The sequence below is a fragment of the Plectropomus leopardus genome, chromosome 2 (genome assembly GCF_026936395.1).
Source record: "Plectropomus leopardus strain MGB_pleo_1.0 chromosome 2, ASM2693639v1, whole genome shotgun sequence".
NCBI classification, from domain to species: domain Eukaryota; kingdom Metazoa; phylum Chordata; class Actinopteri; order Perciformes; family Serranidae; genus Plectropomus; species Plectropomus leopardus.
In genome coordinates, this window is record NC_142177.1 from 38,309,757 (window position 1) to 38,330,501 (window position 20,745).

Below are 20,745 nucleotides of genomic sequence, written 5' to 3' on the forward strand. Positions count from 1 at the left end.
AGAACTGAATATTTAAATGTAACTAAGGGATTGTTCATTATTTATGAGAGGGGACAGATGGTGCAAAACTAGAGAGGCATGTCAAAAAAATCTAGGTGGAGGGACTTGTGTGTTTTATTTTGGCTTTAAGTGAGGGGCATACAACTTTAAATGGCTGTATTTTGTGTTTAGAGAAAACATGGCTGTTTTCTTTTTCTTTTCTTTTTTAAAGTCTTTCTTTCTTTGAAAAACTTTGCCAATTTTTAAAGGAAACATTTTGGCCAGTTTTGTTTTCTTAAAAAAAAAGCTGATTTTTAAAGATTTTTTTTTCCTTGAAACACTGGTGGTTTTTAAAGAATTTCAGGGATTTTATTTTCCCCATCAAATTTTTTGGTGATTTAAAAAAAAAGTTTGTGACTTCTTAAGAAAACATGCCCTCCAAACACTAGCTGTGTCTGCTGGTAAACTCAAACAGCCTCCTCGTATTTACACGGTGCATGGATTTACAAAGCGCTTTACAGTCTCCCTCTCTCTCACCCATTCACACACAGATTTGTACACCACTAGAGAGCTGCCATGGTAGGCCCACGCATCAGACACAGCTCGGGGTTCAGTGTCTCGCTCAAGGACACTGACATATGGACAAAAGCAGCCTGAGATCAAACCGCCAACGTTATGATTAAAGGACAACCCTGATCCGCCTTTTACAATAAAACACTTTGAAAATATTTCTGCAATAATATGAAGGACAGAAAACCACACCATCGCACACCATATTTTAGACCGAGCATATGAAAAAATGTTTTCATTCACATCCCAAGCACAGCTGCAGCTGACACTGCTGGAGAATGACAAAAAAAAGACGAAGACCTGTGATACTATGACATAAAACACATACTCCAATTCACGGAAAAATTCTCTGTCCTCACATTCTTGAGAGCTTCATTTCATTCGAGACGACTTCTGAAGTCGGCTCTTCACAAGGACACGGGTATGAGCCCGGCTGTCTCTGTGATAGTCATCAGAGGTCAGAGGTGCTGCTTCACAAGTATTGTGGACACACGGAGACATGGATGTGACCGGGAATGTTTTTATCTCCCTTTCAGTTGCACCAACCATCTCGCAAGAAATGTAATAGAAAGCTTCTGCGCTTGTCCCTGACTCCTCTGCCAGCTGACAGACTGAGGGTGTTATACATAGCTGAGGGTTAATGGGGTTCAGGTGCTTTTTGTTGTCTCATCAGGCCATTCCTCATCTCTATCGGCCTTCTGACCAACGCCCAGCCCTGTTTCCACCGGCCACATTCAGCTCCAGTACACAAGTCAACACTCAATAATAAACTCGGGCTCTGAGAAATGTTTTTAATAATGTTTTCCCTCCACTAATACTGAAAAGGAAATCGAGAGTTTCCCTCAGAGGTGAGATAGCGACTGTGTGAAAAAGACTCGCACAAAAATGGTTTCTGGAGTCAAAGTAAAGCAGCACAATGTGACTGCTGGAGTTGCGAGCCCTCTTAATACTCTCGCTTCCAGTTAGTTTTTAAAGAATTTGTGCATTTGTCTCCAAAATCATCATATGCTGCATTACATATACTGCAATTGTTTTGTTATCACCTCTCATGCTGAAGCGGAGACATTATGAGAGTCACTCATGTTTATTGCAAACATTTGGAACAAGTTGCAATGAAAGGCAGCATAGATCAGTGCCTTCTTTACACCTTCTTTTTATTTTTATTGCATATTATGGTTGTTATTTCTTGTAAAATTGCTTCATGCTTTTTATGTGCTTTTACTGTTTTTATTGTTGTTCAATATTTTTGTTATATTTATGTATTTAAATTTGTTTTCCACCTCTAGCCTGTCTGCACCTTATATCCAGAGTTATGGTATCAGTGTGCTTTATAATGATTTTATTTTATTTTTTAATTTATTTATCTTAATATTCATAATATATATTTATATATTTTGATATATTGTTTGCGTTTTAAGCAGTCTCGCATGTAAAATACTTTGAGCTGCATTTTAAAAATGAAAGATTTTTGTAGCAGTAGTATTAGTAGTATTAGTAGTAATATGAGGAGAATGAGGCAATAAGGAAAGAAAAACAGTAAAACAAAGTGTCAGCTCTTACCTTTTCTGCTGTCTGCCGGGCTGTTTTGTCTCGGTGCTCCTCATGCACTCCTCGAATCTTTTGCTCCATATTCAGCCACCAACTCTGCACAGGCCTCTGTGTCCCACCACTGCAACCAGAGGGGTGAAGTGAAGCAAAAACTTAATCCTCTTGCCAAAGTTCGATGAAAACAGGCAGACATTATTTTCATTCTGCTAAGAGTAAAATAAAAACACAGAAAAAAGATCACTTTCATAATGACTTACAAAAAAAAACAAAAAACTGAAAAACAACTCCACACTGTGTTGCTACACCACCAGGAAATCCCTCCATTTTGTATAAGGTTGGCACCACCCATTTCTACCCAAACATATGGCATGGTGAGACTCCACCCTCCAGTTTAAAATGGCCAATCAGCACTCTGGGATGGAGACCCAAGCAGGTAAGCAAAAAAAAACCAAACATTAACCCTTTGAAGCCTGAGCATTGACTTGATTTACTTTAAAACAGGCATGTCAAACTGGTCCACAGGGGGGCCGGTGTGGCTGCAGGTTTTTGTGCCAACCAACCAAGAGCACACAGTTTGACCAATCAACTGTCTGAAGACAGAGATCAGTTGATTAAATGAGTCAAGTCTGGTGTGCTGCTACTTGGTTGGAAACAAAACCTGCAGCCACACCGGCCCCCCTGTGGACCGGTTTGACATGCCTGCTTTAAAAAAAAACAAGAAATGACCCAAAAATTAGCAAGAAATTGGTAAGAAGTTACAAAAAAAAACACCTGAAAATTAGTTCAAAAAACAGGAAGTAAAAAAAAAACCAAAGTGAAATAGAAAACAGCCCAAAACATAATACTTTTTAAAATATTTAATAAAAGTTTAATTTTAAGTTTTTAAGTTGCTGAAAGAATCTGATACTTGTCAATCAGTGATCGTGAATTGTGGTCAAACCATCAAATTTGGCAGCGCTGATAAAATATAAATTAGGTTTATCTTACAGCATGGCCTGTTTCTTGCCTCACATGTTTTCAGGAACTTATTTTATCGTACTGGTTAGCTGTGAAATGAGAAAGTTTGTGACGCCACTGCCATGTTGGATACAGCTGAAAAGACAAATTTTCCCAAATTTTCTCATTTTACAGCTCAACTGTACACTAAAATATGTTTTTGAAAGGAGGTCTGCACCTTTGACTTTAAGCTCAAAATATGACAAGGATTCATTGAGGACGAGGCTGATGTATGGAGCAGTGAGATCAACGACGGCACTTCTGCCCCCAGAGCAGCAGTCGCTGTGGTCATTAGGGTGGCACACCTTCAGAGGTCAGAGGTCAGAGAGTTAATCACTTAAGCCACAGATCTCTCTGGACCTACTGTGAACTCTGCTCTGGATCCAAACTCTTCCTCCTTAAGCACACTGGATAACAGTTTCACTGCAGGGTTTACAGCAGGGGGCTCAACTTGCTTTGTTTAGGGGCCACTTTGGCAGGAGGCCAGGGGCCAGTCACAGCAGCTCCATACATGTTTCTAGGGTTTTAGGACATTCCTACGATTTTAGGACATTATCCGATTGTTGGACATCTCTAGGATTTTAGGACATTCCTATGATTGTTGGACATTTCTAGGATTTTAGGACGTATCAAGGATTATATTACATTTCACAGACACCCCTTGGATTAAAGACATTCCTGGGATTTTAGCACATTTCTAGGACTTTAGAATATTTCTCGGATTTTGGGATGTTTCTTGGATTTTAAGACGTTTAGATGATTTTAAGACACTTCTTGGATTTTAGGACATTTTGAGGATTTTAGGGATTTTCTAGAATTTGAGGACATCTCTTGGATTTTAGAACATTTATAGGATTTTGGGACAATTCTTGGATCTAAGGGCGTTTCTAGGATCTTAGGACGTTTCTAAGATTTCAGGATATTTCTGGGATTTTAGGATGTTTCTAGGATTTTACAAGCTCTATTTTGATGCTGTTTTATGCACCCTGACATTTTATGTATATACTAAAAATAATAATAATTCCCAGTGTTAATCAATCAATTTTTATCATGTATTAGATTTGGAATTTTAAACAAGTTTATAGTAGCAGTAAGTAAAAACCAATCAAACATGTACAAATATGTGGTTTGCAGAAAAGTACAATGCCAACATTTATTCTGCCTACTGGGTTGATGTGTCACAATACCCCTCAGTGTTGGAAAATTACACTGTAAAACATCCAACTAAATCACATCTTTCACATAAAAACATAAAATATAAAACTCAAACATAAAAAGCTCAACTCAAAACCTTTATGTGGCAGGTGAAGAACACTAAAGACATATTTTTGCACAAGGAGTCAGAACTGAGAAAGATAATCAATGCAAAAAATGACATCCCATAAATCAGCATATATCAATTGTTGGTCACTTGAGGTCCCGTATAGCCGTCCACCAAGACACCTCTACGACACTTAACATCAGCATTCATTTGGAGTCATGTAAACATTAGAGCTGGGGTGTAAAACCACAACGTGGGTGCAGAAATGATCTGCAGAGCTGAAGAGAAGTGCACAGTCAGGTGGTTACTCTCTGTGGGTTTGCCACTGTTAGAGCACTGTCATATTACATCTCGCCAATCAATTGTTAATATCAAAATATTGATCACAACAGCTTTCAGTGGTTACCTGCATCATCCAGAGTGTTTATTTAATTTGACCAATATGATGCTTAACACAAACCGCACTCCCCAACAAGTGAGTCTTTACTCTACCAGAAAAAAAATAAAATAAAGAAAATCTAGTAGCATACAGATATGGAAAAATAAAAGCTTTCATAAACTGTGTATGATAACTTGTTTATGTCCCTTGGAGAAATAGACAAGCCTGATTAACTAGATTTCACTGAAAATGGAAAAACAGACATATATTCAAATGGAAATGCCACAGATTTTACCTTCCAACAGGAACTACTCTGCTCATTTCCAGATTCACACTCGGGCTGGGCAATATGGAATAAAGTCTTATCACGATAATTTTTTCATATCAGTCGCTATCGATATATATCCAGATACACATCAAATCACTTTTTCTGCCAAGCTTAAAGGTTCCCTTTTACTCCTAAATGAGATATGATGATATCATAAAGTCAATTTTGGTTTAAATATTAATTTTCTGTCAGACATTGAACATGACAAATATACTGTAGAAAAGGCGCCAACAACTGGAGGACCTATTCTACTAAAATTCAAAGAGGTCAAGTGACTAAAATTTCCTCCCCGCAAAGGTCCGAACCTCATACCTAAAATCAATATCACCATTAATTGAACATTTTACTTTGATTACAATTAAAGAACGATTATTTTTTCTTAGCGGGCTGTTGGACATGTCCTTGCTGGAGCGGACTGTCGCACATTTCCGTGCGCTGGAGCCAACTGTCGGACATGTCCGCGTTGGAGCACGCTGTGGTACAATTCTGCACTGGAGCGGGCGGTCGGATATGTCTGCGCACTGGAGCGGACTGTTGGATATGTCCACACACTGGAGAGGGCTGCTGGACATGTCCGCGCGCTGGAGTGGGCTGCTGGACATGTCCGCACGCTGGAGTAGCCGACGCACATTTCCGCGCGCTAGAGCAGATAGTTGGACATGCCCGCGCTGGAGCGGGCTGTCGGACATGCAGTAAACAATCAGTAAAAGCATAATTGGTCCCTTTAAAGGCAGTTGACCATAACCAGGCATTACCTTAGAAAGGAGACTGACCGACTCTGGCCGTGTCACAGCGAGTCAATCTCATTAACACTCAGTGACACAGTGCTGCTGACAGTCCGTCCACATTCAAAATCCCCCAGTGATTGCATTTTTACTTTTGTTTTCTGTTTTAAGGCTCGTTGGTTGTTCTTTCTAATCTGTAATTATTTTTGTTCGACTCTTGATTTATTTCTCTGAGGGATGAGGTGCTGTGTAAAGCCCACTGATTCCCCACAAAGTGCTGTCAACACCGTGACCTGGTGTGGCCAGTCAATCCCTTTGGTGACCAGTGACTTAGTGTCAGTGAAAAGCTCTTACACAGAAGGATAATTAAAGCAGAACATTCATTTAAAAAGCTCACTCCTCTTTATTCGGAAATATGTATGAAAAGAAATCTCCTCAAAATTCATTTAAGCATTTAAATATTGTGATTATTTTATAGTCAAAACATTACTTAGGAGGTGGAGAGAAGTAGTTATTTAAATGGACAATGGGATCACTGCGATTAAAAACTCTCAGTTACTAATAATATAAATAATTAAAAGCTGGTGTAGATTTTCATTTTTGTGATATTGGTTAAGATAAGGTCACATTTTCTACCTATAGGTGCCGTTGCACTCTTTATAGTCCATCCTTACCTGCATTGTTTCAACCTGCTGCAGATTCTGTCTGGCCACTTTCTCAAGTGTATAAAGCTGCCACAGCAGGTGTCATTAGGTCTTCCAGAAGCATACAACAAGACTGCAACCAGTTCTGTTTGGCTGCATTCTCAGCCGATGCCGTCCAAAGGCGTATCGTGCAGACGCAAGAGGTGGCTTTTGGGGTCAGCAACATACACCAATAGCACTGTCAAAGCGGCAGTATTTGATGACTGAATGAGAACGGGCTTGTATGGTATAGGGAATAAAGGACTTCTTATAAATGTCCTGAGACTTACATGTTTTAAGACATTTTGGGGTGATTTTCATACATTTAAATGGAAACATTTGAAATTATTGGCCATTTAATTTAGATTTTGAAAACTGGCCATTTTAATTATTTATGTTTCAAAAACTTACTAAAACAATAACAAACACTGTTCATTCTGTGACATTTTAGTTTTTAATGTTTTAAAATTTAGGCTATGTTTTATAGTTGCTTGTATACACTAAGATGTCCAGCCAGTGTGAGCTAAGTATGATTAAACTTTCTCTGTTCCTCTCCCATTAATCACATTTATCTTGTGATGAAACAGTCAACTATAGGAGGTGGGAATCACCAGAGGCCCCACAGTACAATATTATCATGATACTTAAGTGGTTAACTGGTTGTTCAGTTAATGTAGATTGCCTTTTTATTTACAGTTTTCACACCTTTGGTTTTTATCTATTTAGATGAAACTCATATCCAAAAAAGATCACAATGCTGATTCAAACTGTGGTCTCAGTACTGTCATCTGTGTGTCCTCACAGGTAAAGAAGCAACAGTGTGTCCATCTCTGTTTCTCTCACCACAACAGCACATTGCATCCTCGTACTTTAGTGGCACCAAGTGTCAGCAAGAGGTAACTGTTTGGGTTCCTTTTTTTCTGATGACGACCAATTTACACCTTAATCCATTCAAATCTGTCGACTGTTACGTCACTGCCATGAACTCTGACTGACCAGAACGCCTCTTGGATATGAGCCTGAAGCCTCAACAGCAAGTCTGGTGCTTTATGACTCAGTCCTTTATATATCCTATCTGGAAAACTGAAAACATGGTTGCCCCACCTACTTGTCCCTTTGAGCTGATATGTTTTAATGCACACTGTTTTAAGGTGTACATGAACCTCTTAGGTTATTAGTAGTTTTATACATGTATGACATAACACACACACAAAAAAAGCATTGCTATTGTCACCTTCTTACTGTCATTATAATTTTATTTCAGTCAGGATTACCCATTGCTGTTGAGATTTGACTGGAAAGAGTGTTTAACACTGGCTCTCCAGGAAAAGAGTTTAGCTCTGCAGTAATCATTCATCACTATCTGTGCTAATGACAAACTCCAGCACAGTAACAGAGAGCAGAGCATCAGAGGGATGTGGCTTTCTGCTTTTTTGCATGCCAAGTCGTCACATGTTGCCACTTTGCATTGAACATCCATGTCTGCATATTACTATGTAGATATTCTTCTGCATCTGTTGTTCACATTTGGGGATGGGGCTACTGTGATGTTAACACAAGCACATGATGAAAAGACGCTGGACATGGTTATGTTTAGGCAACACAAGCACATGGCAACCAACGCAGAAGGCGCATGGTAAGGTGTAGAAAAAAACATCACATTTAGACAAGAAGCAAATACCAGACTTCCGCACGAAAGTCAGAGGTTTTTTGGATCCACTGACCCTCCCACCCACCTGATACAGACCTTTTGTTCGTTTTATATTACGTTGTTACCAGCAGCAGTGTAACCTGGCGCCTCCCTGCAACATATCATGCAGACGAAATAGGTTTGCAGTGTGTTAAACTAATGCCGACCACCTGCATATGATGCGGCCGTGGCAGATGTTATCCAGCTGTCCACTAGCGTATAATAGCACAGCAAACAGTTCTATCCAGCTGCGTTCTCAGCTGATGCTGTCCAATGGTGTGTAAGGCAGACGCAAAAGGTGGCTTTTGGCGTCAGGATCTTAAGCTGCAAGCACTGCAAAAGTGGCAGTATTTGATGACTTCAGAATAAGAACGTGATGGGTACACCTGACCCGGGTGGTGCGCAGTTTCTGGGTGTTTACAGTAGTTTACACACCTATCAGCCAAAAAGCCATTGGAATATAAAGGAGAGCATATCCACCTCTTCAAAACCTACCCATTTAATACACCAACCTCATCAACAACTACTATACCACAGCGTGAAACTGGAAAAAAAATATTCTCTGCTCTTCACCAATTAACAGTTAACATCCCTCTGTGGTCCACTGTAGTGTTACAATTATCAAAGATTACCCATGTACCCTAGAGAGGCCATGGCATTGTGGTTTAATCCCTTGAATGGCGTGAGCCTTACTGTTACTGACTGCCTGAACTGGGGCACTATTCCTTCACCTATCCACTCCTCACCCTGCAGGTAACCAATGAGCAGACCAAAGCACCCGAGCTGCAGAGTCAGGGCTTCAGCTACAGGTGTGGGTAAAAGCAGATATTCACATTGTAGATTCAGATTTTTCCGTGTGGATCATTATATTTCCACAGCCCAGCAACAACTGAACCAAAGCCAGTTTTAAAGTCTGTGTAATTATATAATTTTACATGTAATGACTTACCATACCAGGGTTGGAAATTAGCACAAGCCACCAGCCAAATGCTGGTAAAATATGCAAGTGGCTGCTAGATTAGCTTCACTCACCAGCCAAAAAAAACAATGGTAGTCTATTGAGTGGCTGGTAGATTTTGGAGTCCACCAGCCACAGTGGAAGGTGAACAAAAAAGTTAATTTCCAACCCTTTCCCATACAAAGAATTAATTGTTTCATTTCTTTTGGAGACATCAAAACCCACCAGTTAAAGAAGCATTTCACCAATATAAAGACGGCTTTCGTATAAAACTAGGCCGTCTCTGCAGTAAAAAGATGCAAATACTTTTGAAATTGGTGCTACACGACCAGAGAAAACAGAGAAATTGTGCTTTTGCTCAATAAGCAGGAAACCTGGGTGACGTCACACATGGACTGGTCTGTTTGAAACAGCGGCTGGCCAGATCTCGTATTACTGAGAACATTTGAGGTGAGACATGCAACACAGTAATAGAATTTTGGCTTATATTTGATCGGCACTGTCAGTTTTACAGTTTGAGCTCCAATTTTTCAGCCAGGATGCCATCAGCAGGATGACACGCAACTCGTGTTCACAGAACCTCATTATTACAATGAACACAGCTAGACAGGGTGTTAAAATATGTTTCTGAAAACACCGTAGGAGATAAACAGGCAGTGCAATAACAATATCTTAATCTATATTTGATCAGTATTGTCTAGTTTTACCGTTTTGGTAGGATTCTGTGACATTTCGGTCCAAGTTTGAGAGAGAAAGAGGGGCGGATAATGCTGCATTCATGTGATGTCGTAAAATGGGAACAACATGGAAGCTACAAAGAAGCCGGGTTGCATTTTAATGCTGAGAGCATTTAAACAAGATGCTGATGGCTGATTCCAGTTTATTTACATTTTATACTTGTTTTTCCTAGATTTTATATATTATACTTTTATATTTAATCTAGGTCACTCTATATGGATAGCAATTAACATTAATACTATGTTACACTTAACGTGATCAAAAATTGATATTTAATACATGAATCAATTAAAGAATCGACTCGCCTGGCCTGCTTTATAGTTAAAAGTTTGTTTGCATGCTACAGATAATAGATGGATATGCTAAAATGCGCAACTACTAAAATTAAATGACAGCTACTAGAAATACAATAACAAAATGTACATTTTTCAATTTTTTCAGCTTTAACACTATTTCCATGCTTTCCTCCATTTCTGCCGACCTGAAATGTCACAAAAGCGTCACAACTTGGGTATCATAAAAGTTTTCCAATTTCCCACTCATAATTACAACTCAGAGGGCCATTCATGTGCTCGTAACACATAAATATGGTAAATACGATATTTCCGGGGAGCACATGAAGGCAGCGTTAGCTTCTTGATGCTGCTCTTTACTCTTTGTGTCCGTGGTGATGGCAAGGGCTGTAGGGCAATAAGAAAAGTACAGCCTGTAGTTCGAGTACCAGCCTGAGAGCAAAACACTCCCAAATGAGAATGCTAGATGGAGGAAAGTTTACCACAGTTCAACCACACATACAAAGCTGGTTGAAAATCGACAAAGTATCCATTTTAAATGAAGTAACTGAAAAAAATGTTTTTCAGTTGTGCTGATATACGTTTTATTGTAAACTACATGTGCATCTTTGTTTGTCTGTGCTTTTATACTGTATGTGTTCTCTATCCTCAAACGGAGCTCTTGATCTGGGGGAAGTTACCTGTTTACACACTGTGAAGGATTCACTAACAAGGTAATTGGACAGTTCTGTCATGCTGCCAGATAAGAGATTTGGCATCATAGGGGGGCAGTGAAAAACAAGTCTAATTCCAGTCCTTCTAACTTTAGAAAGCTTAATGAACTCGTCTGCAATCTGGTATACCCAAAAATGTGCCTGCTGCGGTTGTTCCTTCAGTATGTTAAGATAAGATTCTGACTTCTAACAAAGTGCTTCAGGTTTACTCGGAGGAGGAGGGCTCAGGTGTGCATGTTCAGGTCAAAGGTGCAAATATTTGGAGCTAACCAGTTTTAACAATTGTCCACAGCCTGAAACCAATCCAGCACCGTTAGCCAGGAAGCTCTGGATGCCGGGGAGATTACACTTGTCAGCTTTCCATTACAGAATAGTCTCTTTGACCACAGGGCCAGCTTCCTCCATTACCATTATGTTTGTTCATTTTACTGCTACATTTTTGGCATGTAGGTCTCAAAAACTTAGAATGAGCAAGCTGTCAGTGGTTCAATATTTTGCTCAAAGCACACATGGAAACACTGGCTGTCGAGGTCAGATCCGCGACCTTCTGCCAGCATGAGATTCTTTCTATACTTCAGACACTGCAACTGTCAGACAACCTTCGAATGTACTGTGAAGCAAGACTCCCTGAAAGCAACAGATCTGGATTATTGTCGACAGCTCTCGAGCGTGATTTTAAAGAAAGCTTCAGTCGACATGTATCCGATCCTGTATTTGTGTGTCATGGGAGGTGAATCCTTTTTAGTCGCCACTGAGAGCCCTTACACAGAGAAGTACATGGCGCGTTGGTGTCAGAAGTTAAGCCCGAGGGGGATCAGAAGGTGTCTAAACCTGTTAACCACGGAGGGACGCGTGCCAACACTTTACATAAGCTATTATGACAGCAGAGCATGGTGAGGCTAGCAGGCTGAAGAGCAGAATTAGCTGCTGCGTGGAATACGGCGTCTTTTATTATCCTCACTCGCTTGATTGAACCATAATTAGCAAAACTGCTTTAGATTTTACATAGAATAAATGTGTTTTATGAATATATTTCTTTGAAGATCGGGTGCACATGTGTGGGAAAGATGGAACATTTTAGCGAGGAGGAAAGGAAAAGGGATAAGAGAAATGTAATATGGTGCAAAAAGACAGAAAAGAGAAACAGGAGTGGAAAGAAACATTTAGACTGAGGGGCTGTTTACACAGCGACACTTATTGCATTAAACTTTTGTTGCAGTTTGGCCTTTTGCTCTCACAACAACAGTGTTTTGGGGGCCTGAAAACACAAACTTTTGAAACTGGCTTCCAGAGTGTAATCATTTGAAAATGCAACCTCCTCACGGTCGCAGTGTTAACTGGCAATAAGCGGATTCAGTGAGAACAGTAACATCACGGCCGCACTTCACAAGTTACACTGCCAACTACTGGCCTGGCATGTGTACTGCAGCGTTTTCGGTTGTTTGCGGATCCATGTACACGAGGATTGTTCTCACAATATTAGCTCTTAACATTCATTAATTTATTGTAACAGTATATATTTTTGTTTTATTCTTATGCACTTTGTAACTTTGTTTAGATAAGTTCTATACAAATAAAGTTATTATTATAAGACAACTGGAGTCCAGCAGAGAAACCTATGTCCCCTTGGAAGTAAATATGTAGCCCAGAAAGCAAAAGGATTATCACTCAGTCTATCACGTCCTGTCACTTTCCTGCCCTCAGGCCGGCACTACAAAACACGCCTCAGGCTGCTCAATTTTGACAGTCTTTTAAAATGATTAGGTTTTTTGTATACTTTGTATTTTAGTGATGTGCATCTTTGCAGATGTATTGATCCCTCTGACATACTACTACTGCCAACTGCTGCTTGTTTCTGTCTGTAACTTTCTGTAAGGTTTGAGTTAGATTGTAAAACTAAACTGACCTGGGATAAACAAGGTTGTTCAAATCTAATAAAACGTGAATTTGTTGACATCACAGCGGTGCTATCTCAAAATGTCAACAGCAAAAGCAGGAAACCTAGGATACCAACATGCAACCACATGTTTCACGCACTCACTCGAAAACAGACTTTTAGACAGAGTAGGAAAATATTTTTCTTAAATATACAAAGACAGCGGCGTCTGGTGGCTTAGTGGGTAAAGCAGACGCCCCACGAATAATGGCACTGTCGCTGCCGCAGCGGCCGTGGGTTTGAGTCCGGCTTGCGGCCCTTTGCTGCATGTCATCCCCCCTCTCTCCCCCTTTCACACTGTTGATCTGGCCTATCTAATAAAGGCAAAAATGCCAAAAGAAAAGGGAAGCAGCGAAAGGATGAGCGGGTGAAAGTGACAGGAGAGAAGATGCTGTAGTGGAGGATGAGGAGAAGCTTGACCGTGGAGTGAAGGAAAAGAAATGCCAAAAGGAGTGGAGCTGCAGTGGTTGTATGAAAAAAAGGATAGTTAGAACAAGTTGGAGAAGAAGAGGTGTTGCAAAGAAGTGAAGGAGAGGAAACAATACAAGTGCAGCAGGAATGGTGAAAGGAAAGAGAAGGAAATGGAAAGAAAAGAAGAAAAAAAAGAAGAGGGAGGAGAGTCTGAGGAATGAGGAGGTGCAGGAGTGGAGGAGGAGGATGTTCAAAGACTGTGTCTAAGTGAGCTTCCCATGGTTGGTTTTCCTCTTTATCGCCTCTTCAGTGCTGCGGATGGATGAAAGAGAGAGAGAGAGAGAGAGAGAGAGACTGGATAATCCTCTCCACTAATACTAATCCCTCCTCTCTCTCTCTCTCTCTCTCACACACACACACACACACACACACACACACACACACGCACACACACACACGCACGCACACACACGCACACACACGCACGCACACACACGCACACACACGCAGGAACACACACTATAGCACTTACAAAAACTCAAAACCGTTCACAGTTTTGCTCTGCAGCATCAGTGTGAGGACTGTGGTTCAACTGTCCGAGGACACGCGGAGTTAAAACTGGTAAACTGAGTGAACAGAGAATAAAGACGAATTCTTCACGACGGTAAAACCACCTCGATGACAGAAACAGAGACGCAGAGTGTGTGTTTGGGTCTGACCTGCACGTTCTGCAGAGCCAGGTTTTCTCTGTGGCTTACCCTGTTGGCGCGAAACTGAGGCCACCTCCCCGTGACCGCTGAGAAGATACCCAGAATGCCTTTCGCTGCCATATCGATGTTTATATTCATGCGTGTGCTGCAAAAAAACAGATGGCGAATATCAAAAATCAAACATAGTGCTTCTTAATATGTTTTTCTTATTTCATTAATAATAATCAGTCTTTCCTGTTATAAACAGTCCTCGTCATTTCTGCCTTAACAATATTAGACAGTAACCATAAACCATAAACTTTTTTTGTCTCTTTTGTTATTCAATTGTTATTTTTTAAAATAAAAGTTAAAAGATTGCCATCAAAGGACAGATTTTGATATGCAGCGATGAATAACATCTACAAATACATATATTTAAAAAATATTTGTCACATAATGTTTTTAGTTGATTTTTTTTTTTTAATATTCCTCCTTTTTCTCCTCAAAGTTTTCGCAGACCTCCTGGCGGCCCCCTGGAGGGTCGCGGCCCCCACTTTGAAAAACAGTGGCTTCCTGTATGTTATATATTTTTAGAAAGACAAACACATATTCCACATTCCTCATTTGTACTTGTTTAAATAGTTTTTAACTCTGTTTCCAGGACGTGGGGCGAAGGCTATTTCTGGTAGGGCTGTAGCCCAACCAAGCCCTACCCTGCCGTCGCCTGTGGTGGCAGTCCTTATAATTGTCCTCTGGTGTTACATCACTTGTAATGATAATGTTTAATTCAGGGGTTGAGATCCGCGCTGTCGCTGTAGGACATCTGCGCTGTCAGAGATCTGCGCTGCCAGCTGCCGTTTTGGAGATCTGCGCTGTGCCAGCCTGTGTCGGAGATCCCCCCTGTTGGAGATCTGTGCTGCCAGCCACTGTGTCAGAGATATGCACTGCCAGCCACTGTGTCAGAGATCCGCAGTGTCGGACACCAGTGCTGCCAGCTGCCCTTTAGGGGATCCGCAATCAGCTGTTTCATCCGTAAAAATGCCACTCATGTTGTCATGTTATCAAATTCTACAGACGGGTAGTTGACGTGAACTTCTCTCTTCAACTGATTCTCAAGCACTTCATGCTACCTGATTAATAGCACATGGCATCTTACAATCTTCTCGTTAAAGCGTCCTACCTGCTGATCTGATTGGCCAGGCCTTTGGCTCGGCTGCACGTGTCCTCTGAGGAGTTCTCGCTGGCCATGTAGCAGGTGGTGAAGTTGTGACCGCAAAGCTCTCTCGGGTGCTGAGGACGGTAGGAGTCGTCCCCGACGACCCTGCGAACATCCTCCAGTACCTGGTTGTCTGGCAGATGGACAAAGAGAAAGAAAGGGGAGGGGCATTTCTCCTGCTTCTTTACGTCGCTGGTTTGCCACACATGCCAACATTATCTCTGCCAAGGCGGAGATAATGTTGGTCATGTGTGTGTGCATCTATGTGTCTGCAGCTAATCGGGCAAACTAGCGGACCAATCAGCCTATTAATGTGTGTGCACATGTTCGACTGAATGCTCTCTGATGTCTCTTGGTTGCGGTGATTCGTAATTGCTGAAGAATCTGCTTTATGGACTGTTTAATAGGTCAAGGTCAAATATATCCATATAGCACATTTAAAAACAACGAGGTTGTTGGAAGTGCTGCACAAAAGTACCAGACAAAATAAATAGTCAATAAAAATACATAAAATGCACAAGAAAAACAAACATACCAGAACATTAATCAAATACAAGTATGAGGGATGCACAGAGTCTGGGCCGATCTAATAAGAAATAGTAAATTACGCCACAGTTTTGAGATGCCGTCGCAAAAGCTCGGTCATGTTTCTGTGTTTAGACGAGATTTTGGAACAATGAAAAGCAGCTCATTTGATGACCTCAGTGATCTGGCTGGTGTATCGACACTGATGAGCTCGACGAGACACTGAGGGGACATACCATTTAGTATTTTAAAAAACAAACAATAAAAATCTTAACATCGATCCTGAAGCGGACGGGCGGGCAGCGGCATTCTGCATCAGCTGCAGGCGTTGCAGTGAACGCTGGTGTAGTCTCACGTATAAAGAGTTGCAATAATCGAACCTAGACGTAATGAAAGCATGCAAAACTCTCTAAACCTTAAGATGAGAGTGAAAGCTTCCATCACCCAGCAGCTTTCAGCCGAGCAGGTTTCAGTTCAGCTTCCTCTTCCGCGCTCCCTGCGAGGCGACTCATTCCACTCAGTTGGAAAAAGACGATGCACCTCAAAACTGAACAACTTAGATTTTTCCAAACCTCTCACTTGCTCCCCCAGTAATGTATCTGTCAGCCTCTGATGTTTGTGAGACCTTAAATGAGAAAGCAACCTTTCTTAAATTTTCTTTTTGTTTGTTTGTTTTGTTTTGTTTTTATTTTTCATTTATACTCTCGCTGGGCTGAATTTTGCATCTTGTACATGTAGGTCTAAAGGTGTGTATTGCACTCTTTTATATATTGTTTTATGTACTGGTATGTTTTTCAATATATTTAAAAAAATTCAATAAAAATATTTTATTATTAATAAGTCGAATTTTTTTTTTCCCACTAGCTTTTCAATTTGTGGAACATTTCTTATCATGTTTCTAGTTGTCCATGTTTTTGAATTCAAAGGTTTAAATACTTGTGAAAGGCATCTGAAAGCAGAACGTTTCGTGTGCAAACTCAGATGCTTTTTGATACAAACACAATACTTGTTTGCAGAAATGTTCATTTTTGGTATTTTTCATTTGTTGAGAACTTGGGAAACAGAATATTCCCACCTTTATCTTTTGCAAAAACATGCGACAACGGCCCCATTGAGAGAACTTGTGTGGTTACAGTAAAGCAGACGGAGTAACACTCACTGCCGTCCTCGATGGCCTCGCAGAGCAGCACGCACATCGAGTGGACGATGCAGGCGGTGGAGGAGCTGTCGACGCCGCCGCTCAGAGGCAGCAGGAAACCCGCCTGTGACACAAATCAGAGCCGTCAAGTCAAAATCTAACAACTTCTTCATTTCAGTTCTTTTAATGGTCTCAATAAAACACACACAATTTCATGAATGTGTGTGTTCCTCCTCACCTGTCCACTTCTCCTCAGGTAGTCCCACAGCCAGCAGGCCGGACCTAAACTGAACGACACAGGCGACAAAAGCTCTGGCTCTTTTCACAGACGACGACATGATGCTGGTTTTCCGTTCAGAAGGACTCGAATTATGCTTTTTTATGTCGTATGACTCAATGAACCAGTCACTTACAGCTTACATCCATGTCTGTGAAACCATGGTAACAGACAGAAAAAGTGTTTTTTGCAGTTTTTTTGATGAATGTCAAGTTCATCTTTTGGATACAAAATTTAATTACTGAATTATTTTCATCTGTTGGAGATTTTTGTGAAACTTTGTCACAATTAGTGATTAAATTCTTGAGTTAAAAAAAAACGTTTTGTGAGGTCACAGTGATCTTTGACCTTTAACGTTGCATTTAAAGTCAGATGTCCGAATTTCCAGTTGCAATTTCCGACTTTCGAGCGTTCCAGGTGCACAACACGAAACGTAAAGAAAAAAACAATACAGACAGTGACGAACTGGCGTTTCTGTGGCTCCTCTGTGGACAACTGCACCCTCAGCAGGGCCACCTCCTGATATTTTAATAATCTATTAATATTTAATACTAACATCATCAATAAATACTAATATTTTATGACTAAATACTGAAATTTGACATCAATTTATATGCAGAACAGGTTTTACTATTTGAAAGTAGATGTATTATTTCAATTAAATACATGCAAATATACTTTACGCTGCCTTTTAGTTGACTTCTTACATTTAAAATGTACTTGTGAGTTCACAAGTAGGAACTCCGACTCCGAATGCAGCACAACTGTCGACCACCAAAATCGAATCACTTCACTCTCGAGTCCAAGTGGACGTTTGTGCCAAATTTGAAGAAATTCCTTGAAGACGTTCTTGAGGTATAATGTTGATAAGAATAGTATTTATGTACAGATGGACAGACAGAGGGATCGATATAATGCCTCTGGCCACAGCTGTTGCTGACACAGAGGTATAAAAATACGTATTTTTTGTAAAATTCTCGATGTATTTGTACCTGATCTCCTCCTCGGGCGTTTGGAAGTGCCATGTGAGCGGCTGGTGTGTCGGGAAGTAAATGTCATCACAGCTGGATAAAGAGAAGTAAAAGAGAGCGAGAGGAAAAGAAAGACAAAGTGACGCGAACTCACGTGAAACACAAATGTACGAAACCTTCATCAGGATCAGGATCAAGACAAAGAGTTTCCTGCTGCAAAAATAACTTAAACAGTAAAGATGACGAATTAGGACATTTGTATTTTTGTATATTTGTGATGCATTTCACATTTGGAACAAATCTCAAAGTGCTTCACAGTAAAAACATTTTCATAAAGAAAACCATAAAAACAACTCACATAATATATTTAAAGTCATTAAAAATATCAGCATAATTTCTTTGCAATCTTTTGGGCCATGTCTTGTTAAGTTTTGAAAGAAATCAAACCAATAAACCAATACACTCAGGTTTTAAAGGCTTAAGGAGCTTTAGACGTGATGGAAGGAAACAAAAGCAAAACAAAAAGCAACAAACATCGATTTGGCCAATTTGCTGTAATTCGCCTTTGAGGGAGGTTTTTGAACATCGGGCATAAAGTTGCAAAGGGGAAAAATAGGAAATAGTAATAGAAAATTATCTGTCTGGACCTTTTCATAACTCAATAAAAAGTGAATTTCCAATAAATAAATAAATAAATAAATCTCACCTACAAAATGCAGCACTGGCTGTTATATTCTGCACTGGGTATTCTGGTTGTATTCTGATTGGTTGGTTTTTGGCTGCAGTTATATTGTAAAAATTTGATCTAAATTCAATAACTTTGATGCAGGCTGTCTTTGGTCTCCAAGCTTTGAATCAACCTCAGTGGTATTTCCCTCAGTAATGTACGCGTGTAGAGTGTGAGATACATGTTTTTTCTGGAATGTTAAAGCATTCATTCATTTATTTTTTTTAACGCTATGATGAGTAGAAAAATGTTTCCGCATACTGCTGGCGTTTCCACTTGAAATGATCATATTAGAAACATTAACCACAGCACTGTTTTCAACATTTTCATGAAATGAAGACGCGTTTTGCAGATTTTCTTCCTCTCTGCGAAGACGGCTTTTTGTTTGTTTACAGCAAGTTTGACATTATCATTTTGCAACGGGCAGAAAAACATGCCAGCATAAACAAAAGGAGCTGATAACTGTATTGAATTGCACTTTATACTAACCTACCCCCCCCAAAAAAACTATTAAAGGGCAGAAATTAGTACATAATGCAGCAGCCAGAGTCTTAACACAAACCAGGCTGAGATCACATCACTCCAGTTTTAGTGTTGCTGCACCGGCTTCCCGCAGCACTGAGGGTTGATTTTCACTTTCTTTTACTTGTTTTTAAAGCATTTCGTGGTTAAGCAGCGTCTGTCCTCTCTGGCTGCTGTCTTAAATAAGTTCCAACCTGATGTCTCCATGTACCGAAAATAAATTACAAAAAGTATTGTTCTGACTGCTCATATAAATAAGAAAATCAAACTCTGTACATAATTTTAAGATGCAGCACAAGACCCATTTCTATTTCATGCTTTTAATTAATTCCACCTTCTATTTATTTACTGTTTTGACTTTTGTTATTTAATATTTCTTTTATTTGTTTTCCACCTCTGGCCTGTCTGTAACATATTTCCAGAGTTATGGTATCCATGTGCTGCATAATGATTTTATTATTTTATTTTATTAGTATTATTTTTTATATTTATAAATATATATTTCTATTTATTGTGAGGTTTTAAATTTTAGCACTCTGGTATGTAAAGCACTTTGAGCTGCACTTTATGTATGAAATTTGCTACAACAATAAAGATTATTATTATTATTATTATTAATATAATTATTATCATTATTATCATTATAAGCTCTGAGGCATACGGTTATGATGAATTTGACAATACGCAATTGGTTTTAGATTTCCATCCCTAATCAACAATGGTTGCTGTGTCTCACGTTGATATTTAGGACAAAGTATTTTATCCCGTTTCTCTCTTTTCTGTCTCTGCTAGCGTCAAAATCACAAAATAAATCATAGTCTTGAGTCGGTCTCATTTAACTTGTGTCACTGAACCTCTGAGGTCGATTTATTTTCCCTTTAAAACAACTACAGGCGAAGAATTTGTTTTAGAAAGACGAATAAAATATGACAGAAACGTCTCCAATAAAATACCTCTCATCTACGTTGGCCGAGCCGAGCACCAGCAGTCCACCTGGTTTCCCCCCACCCCGAGCCCACAGACTCAACTGGGCAAACAGGTAGGCCAAGACCATCCGGGCTCGAGCCTGGGAAAAAAAACAACACACACACACACACACACACACACACACACACACACACACACACACACACACACACTTCATAGTTTTCCTACCTTACCAGTAAACTTGAGTATTGCTTGATACACACTATATGTCCAAAAGTATGTGGACACCCTGAAAAAACAATTACTGATGGGGAATGGAAACGTGATATTATCAGCTGTGTTTTATCACACATAAAGGAAGCAGGCAGCAGGTTGACAAAGACTTACTGAAATGAAAACTGCAGATGATTGTTGATATTATCAGCCACCCAGAACACAATGCATTATGATAAGTAATTCAGAGGACCTATCACCACCAACTTATCAAAGCAACATTATGCAACTTTAAATTGATTGTTGAGTTTCATTTCCAGTTTGGGTTGGTG

At 39.9% G+C, this 20,745-nt stretch overlaps 1 protein-coding gene across 1 annotated transcript; it reads right to left on the reverse strand.

The window, feature by feature from the left end:
* Positions 1–11,357: 11,357 nt before the first annotated feature.
* On the reverse strand, positions 11,358–20,334 carry LOC148190282 (glutamine-dependent NAD(+) synthetase-like). The gene is made up of 7 exons (XM_088072052.1): positions 20,227–20,334; positions 18,046–18,117; positions 17,015–17,063; positions 16,798–16,900; positions 15,078–15,246; positions 13,967–14,063; positions 11,358–13,520 (listed from the first exon to the last, which is right to left on the reverse strand). Exons 1-7 carry the CDS (start codon positions 20,325–20,327, stop codon positions 13,515–13,517), a joined length of 597 nt encoding a protein of 198 aa, XP_087928178.1. The 5' UTR covers positions 20,328–20,334; the 3' UTR covers positions 11,358–13,514.
* Between the last annotated feature and the right edge of the window lie 411 nt (positions 20,335–20,745).

What these genes read in the sequence shown, in the direction of transcription:
- LOC148190282 (XM_088072052.1), bottom strand. Translation starts at nt 20,327, where the DNA reads ATGGTCTTGGCCTACCTGTTTGCCCAGTTGAGTCTGTGGGCTCGGGGT. An exon ending in ACCTGAGGAGAAGTGGACAG is followed by an intron (nt 16,901 to 17,014) that starts GTGAGGAGGAAC and finishes TTTGTGTCACAG; the next exon opens with GCGGGTTTCCTGCTGCCTCT. An exon ending in CGAGGCCATCGAGGACGGCA is followed by an intron (nt 15,247 to 16,797) that starts GTGAGTGTTACT and finishes TCCATCTGCCAG; the next exon opens with ACAACCAGGTACTGGAGGAT.